This window comes from Gobio gobio, assembly GCF_949357685.1.
Source record: "Gobio gobio genome assembly, chromosome: 5".
Lineage (NCBI taxonomy): Eukaryota > Metazoa > Chordata > Actinopteri > Cypriniformes > Gobionidae > Gobio > Gobio gobio.
This window is the reverse complement of record NC_137101.1, coordinates 14,937,495-14,949,507: the sequence shown is the minus strand read 5'-3', so window position 1 is coordinate 14,949,507 and position 12,013 is coordinate 14,937,495. Positions and strand designations below refer to the sequence as shown.

General features: G+C 41.7%; 1 protein-coding gene across 1 annotated transcript; it reads left to right on the top strand.

Annotated features, from left to right (window-relative positions):
- Window positions 1-1,057, top strand: LOC307126100 (paraneoplastic antigen Ma2 homolog; the record flags this gene model as incomplete). Its single annotated transcript, XM_079816475.1, has 2 exons — window positions 1-99; window positions 209-1,057. 2 exons carry the CDS (start codon window positions 1-3, stop codon window positions 1,055-1,057), a joined length of 948 nt encoding a protein of 315 aa, XP_079672601.1.
- Between the last annotated feature and the right edge of the window lie 10,956 nt (window positions 1,058-12,013).

Below are 12,013 nucleotides of genomic sequence, written 5' to 3'. Positions count from 1 at the left end.
ATGGCACATATGAAAGAGCTAGTATCAGAATTAAAAGGATGGTGCCGTGGCGAGGCATTAGACGAGGCTCATGCAGTTCTGGTGCTCATGCAAGAAGATGTAGACCCAAGTGCAATAGAAGAGACAATGCAAACTGTGAAGTGTGCGAGTCAGAGGCCGAACTTTCAACAGCCAACTAAACCAATACTTGGTCTTGTGTGAATGTAAGGAGGAAGTAAAAGGTGAAATTGTTCCCATTGAAGTGCTTCCTATTGATGGTGGAAGGCCGTGGCCCGTTATCATAGCAGATCCAGCTACACAAGCCAGTACAGCAGTTTATATGTCCGGAACGCAACAAGCTCCAGGTAAACATGTTGAAGGCCTTCACACATTGTTCCCAGAAGATGAAGCTGCTGCCAAGTCAACAGAGGCCATCCTGCGAGCTGTAAGTGATTTACTTGACAAGACGTCCAAGTCCTCAAATGAGCACGGAAGTTATCGCCGCCTACGAACTTTCTCTGGGTTGCTGCCCACCCCAGCTGGAGAAGAGCAGTTCGACCACTGGTTGGGTCAAGCACGGCTCATCGTGGAAGAGTGTGAATGCTCTCACAAAGAGAAGAGGCGGAGACTGATGGAAAGTCTCAGAGGCCCGGCGCTAGACATTGTAAAAGCAGTCCGAGCCAGTGATCCTGATGTGGGCCCCGAAGACTGCTTAGAGGCCCTAGAGCATGCTTTTGGGACAGCAGAGTCCGGGAAGGAGTTGTATTTTGCATTTCGTTTACTACAGCAACAACCAGGTGAGAAGCTGTCTGACTTCCTCAGACGTCTAGAACAGTCGTTGAATAGGGTGGTGCAAAGAGATGGTCTCCCCCTTGGAAGTGCGGATAGAGTAAGGCTCGACCAATTGTTGCGTGGTGCGATAGCCTCTGATCTGATGTTAGTTAACCTTTGTTTAAGAGAGAGGAGAGCAAAGCCCCCAACCTTTCTTGAGTTGTTAAAAGAGATACGCACAGAAGAGGAATATGAGGCCTCACGAAACAAGATTACTCCTGTCATCCAAGGTGGAAATGTAAGGTAGAATGCTGATGTGAAACAGACTGAAATTCAGAACCTGAAGACTGAGATCAAAGAACTTAAGGCCTTGGTTGCTGCTGTCGTGTCTAAGCCAGCCCACGACACATCAGTTAGCAGTGAGAAAATTCCACCAAATGTAGTGTACAGTGAGTGCAGTTCGGACGGTGAGATAGCAGCTTTGAAAAAACAAATGAAGCGCTTGCAACAGAAAGTAACAAATAAAGTAGCTGAACCTCAAGCTGCCGTTTCAGCTGTGAATACCCCAAAACCAGTAGCCAGCTTCCCACAACGATCGTTCAAAGTATCAGAGGAACACTTCTGTTATCGATGTGGTGAGAATGGGCATTTTGCAAGGAAGTGCCAAAGCCCAGAAAACCAGGCTAAAAGTTATCAAGAGACTTATCCAAGCTTTGAAGCTGTCCAAGAACAACCAGCCGTCAAGTGATGCAACAGCTAATGCAGTTAACTGTTCTGTTGAGAAAAGTACAGCAGACCTGCCTGAGGGTGTGCCAATTCCCGATGGCTTAGTTGGGCCCCCTAGTCTGGTGCCGCTGAAGGTTAATGGACAACCCTGCACTGCTCTGTTAGATAGTGGCTCTCAGGTGACGATCATTTTTGAACCCTGGTACCTGAAGTACTTGTCTGATATCCCCATTCAGCCAGTATCTGGTCTTTCGTTGTGGGGTTTAAGTGAGTCTGGGGCTAGCTACCCTTACCATGGCTATGTGGTAGTTGATGTGGAGTATCCAGCTGAGGTGTTGGGAACCAGTCAGACTGTAACTGTCCTAGCTCTCATATGTCCAAACCCTAGGACTGAAGATAAGAAGTCTGTCATTGTGGGCACCAATGCAAACCATGTTAGACGTTTGGTGAATCAGAGCAAGGATAATGGCATTGATGTCACCAGAGCCGGATTAAATAAATGGACTACACTAGGCAGGCTGCATTTTTTGGGCCCCCCTCCATCGATGTTATTTATGAATTGAAATCTGAAACTTATCAAAGTTACTAATAAAAGTGAATTCACATTTTACATAGCCTAGTCTATGGTTACAAATTGGTTGTGTTGTATATTAAACAGTCTATCAGACTATTTTTTGATATTCATTATTTATACGTCATTACATGGCTCTATTAAATGCTATTAAATTATCCTCATCCATTGGGAGTGTCATTGTTAAGGCAGTAGTACCAGTAAATAACCAATAGGTATCAGTAAACTATGTAAACAGAGCAAATAAGTTTATCTTATTTGCTCTGTTTACATTTAATCAACACATTTAATTAATTTCTGCAAAATGCAATAGCTTACAACATTTATAAATGTTGTAATTAAGAACAAGAAGGCAAACATGACCCCTTCACATTCATCAAGACCATTTAGAAACTGTCTAACAATAAATAATAATAAATATAAGGATGTAGGATTTAAACTATGGAAAACTAAAGGTATTCAGACTATTAAAGACTTGTATATGGATGGTATACTTCTTACATTTCAAGAATTGTGTGATAAACACCAGATTCCCTCAAAAAAAATTTTTTTAAATATTCACAGCTTAAAAGTTTTATGTCTTCCAGGTCTACAGATATTATGTACATTCCCAAACTGTCATTAATTGAGAAAATAATTGAAAAAAGAGGTGAAAAGGGCCAATTGTCAAAATATTATAATGTCTAACTCTAAAGAGTCTGCTGTAGACAAATTAAACGCATGGAGGAAAGCCATTCAAGAATAAATAGAGGAATTTGAATGGACTGAAGCATGTTTAAAGGCGCAAAAACAAATCATAAACACGCGGCTTAAATTATTACAGTATAAATGGTTGACAAGGGTTTATATAACACCTGAAAAACTCAATCATATGTCTAGCAATATTCCTGATATATGTACAAAATGCCAAAATTATAAAGGAACTCTAATATGGGAATGTTCTGATATACAGAAGTTCTGGAAGGATGTCATAAACTGTTTGTCAGAACGGTTTAATCTTAAAATACCACATTGTGCCAAACTTTGTGTACTGGGAATATATCCTACAGGTTTCTCACAAACAAAGAAACACACTAGACTATTGGACTTTGGATTGTTACTTGCCAGAAGAGCCATTGCTGAACTGGAAGAGCATGGAAGCACCTTCTATAAAACAATGGATAAAAGAACTTTCAGAGTGCATTGGACTGGAAAGGCTGACTTATATCTCCAAGAGTAAAATAAAGGACTTTGTACAATTATGGGAGCCATACATGATTATTATATCATATGTAAAGTAGGGCCATGCCATTATTCTCATTATCGATTTATTTATTTTTTTACATTTGTTTTTATCTTTTATTATCATTTAGAATTAGATTTTCTTGTAACTTAATGCTGCGTTCCGCACAAAGCGCGCCTTCCGCGCCGCGGGACCTCCAGACGCGCGTAAACGCGCCTTTCCATTGACTTAACATTGAAATCACTCGCGCCAGACGCTCTATTCGCGTTTGGTGTGAACGCAGCATAAAACTTGACACGGAAATGTTGTTTTACTTATTTTCCGCCGCATCTTCCACCGCGTCTTCGGGCCGTGTCTCCGGGCATGGCTCGGCCTCTGGCTCTGCTGACTCGAGCAGGTTCACAGCTGTCGGACGGCTGCCCGACAGAAACTTCTATAAAGCCCCCGCTGTCTCTTCTTTTGTTCCTCTTCATTTTTTTTATTTTTACGTTTTGCCGCACCCGAAAGCATCTTGAATGTTAGCCTACTCAAAACACCTGCCTGCTAGCTTTGTTGTCCCGCTCTGACCTGATTATAATAAATACAGTCATGGGCTGGCGTTAATGTGACGTAATGTAACAGTCTATGGTTAAGATAAACATCGTCACTATTTTTAGTTAATGCATAAATATTGAAATAAATTGTAGATAGGACATTTGTACATTTTAATTTTATTAAAAAAAAAATTGTCCCTCTGTCTGGGCCCCATCCGGCCAATCGGGCCCTAGGCACGTGCCTAGTTTGCCTTTGCGTTAATCCGGCTCTGGATGTCACCCAAACACTAGGCCTTTGTGTTCATGTCAAGGAAGATCAACCTGCTCTAAAGGGTGTTGCAGTCCCAGTCCAAGAGGAGGAGGCTGGCCGTGTCCGATGGATGGGTCCAGGTCCCTTGGTCTTACCCCCAGAGGGTGACACTCAGGTTGTGTGCAAAGTCGAGCTGAAGAAGCCTGTTGCTCAAGAAATCCTGATGATAGACTCCTCACCTGCAGCTGCCTTACCTGCTGATGTGATTTTTCATCCCATGGTTGTGCCCAGCGGGGCATTGGATGTCAACAGTTTGAGAGTACTACTTAAAAATTACTCCTCAAGAGAAACTTCCATACCTGTGGGAACAGTGATTGAATGTGTGTACCACATTGATTCAGTTGTGACGATTCCCCCTAAGGAGACTGCTTCCTCTGACTTTGATGAGAACATGATCAACTTTGGGGACTCTCCTATCTCAGAACAATGGAAGAACAGATTACGTAAGAAACTGGCTCAGAAGTCTCATGTATTCTCAATGCACGAGTGGGACGTGGGATTAGCAAGAGGAGTAGAGCACAGAATCCGACTTTCTGATTCCCGGCCTTTCCGTCAACGATCACGCCGGCTAGCCCCTGCAGATATCGAAGATGTGAGAAAGCATTTACAAGAACTGCTGCAGGCAGGGATCATAACAGAGTCGCGAAGCCCCTATGCATCCCCAATAGTTGTAGTCAGAAAGAAGACTGGTGCTATTTGGATGTGCATAGATTACCGACTGTTGAATAGCCGAACCATCCCTGACCAGTACACAACACCATGCATTGAAGATGCACTGAATGCATTAACGGGGAGTCAGTGGTTCTCTGTGCTGGATTGTCCTTTAGGATTTTTTCAGTTTGAACGAATGCCTCAAGGCATTACTGGGGCACCAGCAACCTTTCAAAGGTTGATGGAAAAGGCTGTCGATGACATGAACCTCTTACAAGTGCTGGTGTACCTGGACACCGTGATAGTGTTTGGGAAAACTCTCGAGGAACACGAAGAGAGACAGCTCAAGGTCCTGGATCGTCTCGGTGAAGTTGGGCCGAAACTCTCAGTGGACAAGTGTCAGATCTGTCTGCCAAGGGTCAAGTATCTGGGGCACATTGTGTCTGCAGATGGAGTTGCCCCCGATCCAAACAAAATTGAGGCCCCTACTACATGGCCCATGCCCACAAACCTGAAGACGTTACAATCTTTCCTAGGATTTTGCGGTTATTACCGTCGATTCATTCAGAACTATTCTGAAATTGTTAGACCACTGACTGAACTCACAAAGGGATATGCTCCAACTCAGAAGAGAAATAAGTATGTCCACGATGTGAACAAAGTCTACTTGAAAGAATCTGAGCCGTTCGGGGAAAGATGGGACAAATCCTGTACAGATGCGTTTCATCACATAATTCACCGTCTGACAAATGCACCTGTCCTGGCATTTGCCAATCCACAACATCCATACATCCTGCATGTGGATGCCAGCTTGAAGGGTCTTGGTGCTGTTCTTTACCAAGAACATCCTGAAGGTCTGAGACCAGTTGCCTTTGCAAGCAGGAAAGTTAGCTCTGCAGAGAGAAACTACCCCATACATCAGCTGGAATTCTTGTCACTCAAGTGGGCAGTAGTCGACAAATTCCACGACTATTTGTATGGGGCAAGATTCACCGCACATACTGACAACAACCCGCTCACGTATGTGCTGTCCACCGCCAAGCTCAATGCGGTGGGGCATCGCTGGCTAGCTGCCCTATCTACGTACGAGTTTGATGTGCAGTATCGCCCTGGCCGACAGAACATTGATGCCGACCTTTTGTCGAGGAACATGCAAGAGGAGGACGACAATGGGTGGGGGACTATACCTCAGTCTGGAGTGAAAACCATCTGCCAGAGAGTCTGCATCTCAGAGTCTGCACGCAGTACACCTGTCTGTGTTGTTCAGCTTGGAGCATTTCCCCACTCTGTTCCTGACCTGTATGCATTTCCCACACACATGGAGTTAAAGTCTCTGGAACTCATGTCTAAACTGAGCTTCAGGAAGGCTCAGGAAGAGGATGAAGCCATTGGACCGGCCATCCAAGCCGTCAAGCATGGGCGCTGGCAAGAGGAGGGGAACATGAGTCCTGAGTTGTCCAGATTGAAAAGGGAAGCTGGGAAGCTAGCAATGAAAGATGGATTACTGTATCGGTACAGCAAGAGACCATCCGGAGAGGTGATCAGTCAACTCCTCCTGCCGAGCGAGTTCCAGGAGATGGTTATGCGGGCCATGCATGATGACCTGGGGCACCTTGGACAAGAGAGAACTGTTGACCTGCTCCGAAGTAAATTATTTTGGCCTAGGATGTCAATGGAAGTGGAAGAATATATCAAGAACTGTGGGGAGTGTGTCACTCACAAGACCCCTATACAGAGAGCTGCTCCGTTGCACCAGATCGTAAGCCATGGGCCTATGGATTTGGTGTGCATGGACTTTCTTTCCATGGAGCCTGACTCCAAAGGCATAAGTAACGTGTTAGTGGTCACGGATCATTTCACGAGATACACTCAGGCTTTCCCAACTAAAAGCCAGAAGGCCCAGATTGTAGCAAAGGTCCTGGTTGAGAAATATTTCATACATTATGGACTACCTTCAAGGATCGATTCGGATCAAGGAAGAGATTTTGAGAGCCGTTTGATCCGAGAACTGTTGACCTTGATGGGGATACGCAAGTCGCGGACAACGCCGTATCATCCGCAAGGTGAGCCGCAGCCAGAAAGGTTCAACCGAACTCTGCTCCCTATGCTAAGTACGTTAGGCCGGGAGAAGAAGCGTACGTGGAGTCAACATGTGCCTCACCTGGTCCACACGTACAACAGCACCAAGTGTGATGCCACAGGGTACTCTCCTTACCATCTGATGTTTGGCAGAGAGGCGAGACTTCCTGTTGACTTGTGCTTTGGAACATCCCCAGATGGCATAGAAGAGGCGTCTCACACCCGATATGTCACCAAGCTGAAGGAAGACTTGAAGCAAGCCTACAAGTTAGCCTCTGATGCTGCAAACAAACGGCACCAGAGAAACAAGAGGTTGTATGATCGCCGAGTTACCTTTCAGTCCATAGAGATCGGTGACAGAGTACTCCTCCAGAATCTTGGCCTGAGAGGCAAGCACAAACTGGAAAGCAAGTGGAGTCCTGATCCGTATGTTGTCATTGGAAAGATGCCAAACCTACCTGTGTTCAAGATCAAACGGGAGGATGGAAGGTTAGGTACAAAGACTATACACAGGGACCACCTTCTTCCAATTGGACAGCTGGTGAGAATGCCATGCTCTGACCAGGATTCTGATCTGCCTGAGAAACCCAAGACCAGAGCAGACACTCGTAAGAGAAGTCAAAGGGACTCAAGACCAGAGACTCAGGAGTTATTGGAGTTTTCTGATTCATCCTCTGACATGGAGTATTATGTCCCTCACCGTGTCACTCGGAGAGAGCCTGAACCAAGGGTGCTGAATACTGCCAGGCCAGTAGTTGAGTTAGAAGATGACCCTGAAACAGAACATGAAAATGACCCTGAAGTTGAACATGTTCATGAAAATGATTCAGACCCCGAAGAGGTTGATCACAACTCTGAACCGGAATCTGAGGATGAGGAGTATGATCCAGAAGTAGCTCTGGAAGAGACTAGTCAAGCTGGATCGGAGTCTGAACAAGAAGTATCTGAGGTCCAGGGGGATAGAAGGCAGACCAGCTCTGAGCCTAGACCTAAGAGAACTGTCAAGCCAACTATTAGACTTACCTATGATGAGCCTGGTAGATCAAGATATGAGCCTTTGACCATAGTTCACAGAGGGATAGTCATTAAAATAGGAAAACACTAGATTATGGAAAAAATCATAATCACGATTATTTTGGTCAATATTGAAATCACGATTATGTAACAATGTTATTTCACATGACTTTGGGAATGTGTTGCATTTATTAAAAAGACACCTTTCAACGATTCAATTGAAATTGTAACATTTGTTGTACTTTTTGAACTATTAAAATAAATAATATAACATATATTAAAATCCAAGTATAAAAGTATTCAAGTAAAAATGATAACCACAAATAAATAAGATCAACAATATGGTTCGGCTAGATATGCTTTTCAGGTTTTTCAGGTACGTCTAACATTAGTTTTCAGGTACAGAAATGTATCAAATGTAAAATAACATTGCATATTTGAGTGCATAAATTAAAGATTAATCCTATTAAACTTACAAAAGCTATTCAATCAAGAGCAGTGAGTGATGTCCTTGTCTTTTGTTGTTTGACATTAAACAGATAGCAGTAAAGGCTCCTGCCCCTTTGAGACCTAATGCTTGGATATGCGTCGTCTTTCTCGACTGTATAAAGTTTACTTAAGGCATATACAGACTATGTCTGCTAGAATACTCATCAAGATGGACATGTTGACATAAGTTTTATGTGAGTTTGTCCGTTCAAGAGCAAGACTTGAAAGAGAACTCAATATTTGCGCGCTGTGAGACGTGTGCGCGCTCTCGGATGAGTGCACGGAGACAAATTTTCTCACAGCGCGCGCTACTTCTCATTCGTGTCTTCTGTCACTAAACCCGGGTGAAGACGGCGAAAATGACTGGTCATATTCTAATGCTGCGTTCCAGGCAGGTTTTTGAGCCCGTAAATTACAACTTCAAACCACGACTCACAACTTTGTAGTGTTCCAGGCAAAGTCACGCCAAACTGCCTGAGCGCAAGGAATCGTGTGGTAGTTAGATGTAAACAAAGCATGGCGGACCGTGCGGGGTGTATGCTCATTTACAATCATTTCTATCGCCAAAGGTGCTTACTCCTTGCTTGTTTGAGGGAAACGGAGGAGAAAAACAGCGCACACGGCAAGAAAAGCTGTTATACCTTTTATTTTACGTTATTTGTATATTTGTTTCATAAACACTGGGTCATAGGTCACTCTGTGTTTAATTTTCAAGTGGTTAAACAAATTTGTGGTGTTCCCTTGCGTTGCAGCCACTACCATGTAGCAAATCTTGCACGTATACATGTTTCTGCTCGTCGTCTGATTCCTCGAAGCCAAACTGTTCCCAGACAACGGAGTTGGTTTTGCCTTTTTTGCTCACCAAACGCTGCTGTAACTGCCCTCCTTCTGCCATCTTTACTCGCGCCGAGTTTTTAAATTCCAGCAGATGATATGCACACGAGTCACGAGACTCACGACCTAAGAGAGTTTGTGGCTTCGGGAGGGGCGGATGTGCGCGTGCATGTGCACGTTTCATTCCGAACGCAAGACAAAATAAGAGTGTTCTTGCAAAACTGAACATGGCAAAATAATCGTTTTTTCTCGATTGTACTATTTTGGTGATCGTTGGGAGCCGAAATCGAAATTCAATTAATTGCACAGCCCTAGGCGCTACACAAATAATTCTGCGCATGCTTTTTGCAGACCGTCGCATGGTGACAATAACTGATAAACGCTGCCATTTCTGCTGTGTATGAGAAACATTAAACAGCAAAGTGGCAAAAGCAGAGTGAAACAGGGCTGCTCGTTTGAACCACGTGGCACATGGGACATTTATCAGTTCTACTAAAAACACAACGTAGTGTGAGCGACCGTCTCAATCACGCGACCAGTAAACAGTGCTGTGAGATTCAGTGAGAAACACTAACTGAAACCATGGGATTGTGGCAGAAATGTGGGATATTCATATCGAATTATGAGGAGTAATGTAATATAACTGCAGTATTTTTGGTTGTTAAGCTATAGTAGTTTTCGTGCATTTATACTAAATGTCTTTAGGCTGCTGTTTTTCATAACAAATACCATATAAGAAACCATAATGCCTAGTTACTTTTTATGTGTGGTTTTACCTGTGGTTAACATGATCCAAATACTATGGAAGACCAAATGTTACCCTATAAAACTTTAACCTTTAAAATTAGGTTGTTAAAATTTCTACAGATGTTCCGGTTTCTGTTAAAGAACATAAATTGACATCTGCATCCCAACTCAAGCTACTGTCAAGTGTGCCATTTTAAGAGAGAAAATGTCGTTAATTTGAGAAATGTTCATCTGTTTGGAGAGTGTTTGTCATGTTCGTCATGTTCTGATGATAAAACCACAGTTAACTGTCTGGTTTCTGCAACTTTCACTCAGGAGCAAAAGTCTGCCTTTAAACTTGAAAGAAATAAAGATTTGACATTCATCATGATAATATACGATATCGACTGATACTTGATACTTAAGTACTCTTAAAAGCACTTCTATGCTTTTACTTAATTTGTGATTTTAAGAGGGAAAAGTGGAGCTCAAAGCAACTTCAACATGTTCTATTCTATTCCTTCTTAAGTCAAATAACTTTTCAGGGTTACATCGGAAGACTCCTTTATAGTTTGTACTTTTACATGCCTGACTTTCAGTTAAGTAAAAATCTGTTTTTACAACTTTCACTTGTAACAGAGTAATATTTGATCAGTAGTACTTTTACTTTTACTTTTCCTCAAGTAATAGAGTTGTGTACTTTGTACTTTGGCAATATGATTATATTCATGCTTTTTAAATCAATCATGCAGAACAGATAAAAGAGTCAGAGACTTACTCAAGTGCATAGTGGCAACATAGTTGACAAATTCACCAGGGAAAATACAAATTATCCTTTCATTTGTAGCCTAATATCAAAATGGTTCTTTTTTTTAATTGAGAAAGCATATTGCTTTTGTATTTGTGTTGTTTTTGTGAAATGAACCCCCAATTATAGATTTAGCTATTTATAGGTAACAACATTTCATGCAACTGTTATCATGATATTGATAGTAGGCCTAACGTTACTTCAAAGTGGTTCAAAAGATAGGCTAACGTTACATGTAAAAACAAAAATACATTAAGTTAAAGATGATATAGGTTACATTGTTGCATTATTATAATGTTTTGGTAGTAAGTGCTGTTTTGTGTTTTGAATTGGTTTGGAAAAGGTTTTACCAACCTGAGTCGTTCACAAGCTGCAGGTGTTGATCTTAATGAAGACGAACTTTCCTGGTAAACGACAGGACGCAGGCTTCAAGCTTCAGGCTTCTTTTCGATGCAGGTAAATATCCCATTTATCCAGTGTTACTGTGCTTTGTGTTCGTATCGAGTTATAGTTTTTACCGCTTTAATGAGTAAGTGCGTCCGTTAACTGTCCAAAATGACTTAATCGTGATTCGCGAACCGATTCAGACTGTCCGTTTTTCTAACTAGCTTACAGATTCGTTGAATAGAACCGATTCAAATGAATGAATCATTCACCAGTCGGCCATTGCAGTTCACAACCGACAGAAATGTTTGTTTGTTTTTAAGCAAGAAAACCCAAAATCAAATAGTTTTCTATCACTTTTCAATTTTAAAATTCTTATTTACAGAAAATCCAAAATATAATTTCTGAAAAACAGAAAACAAAAGGTTTTGTTTTAAGGCATTTGCATTTATGAATATGACATTTCCCCAAAATAAAAATATTGTTCAGTAAAAATTTAATGTGATTAATTAAATTAATTGTAATTTTAAGCCACCCGACCCGTACATGTCAGCCCAAAATGAACGGACAGAAAATTAATACTACTATTTCAGAAATCTAGAGCTGGGGTTGTTAATCTTTTAAGTTGCATTATTATATTTTTTTCTAGTCACTATAGTAATGTACTGTTGAAAATATTATTCATTATTTTATTTTAATCTATATAATTTCTTTTTTTTTAATGAATGTATTTAATAATATATGTATTTTTTGTAATACATTTGTTATCTATTTATTTTAAGACTATTATTTTTTGTTAATTTATTATTAATTATCAGCAATTTGTGTTCTATTTATTTATTTATTTATTTAACATTTTTTTCCCTAGACTTCCGCGGAGTGGACCCATAGACCGTAGTGGACCCCGTTGCGGCCC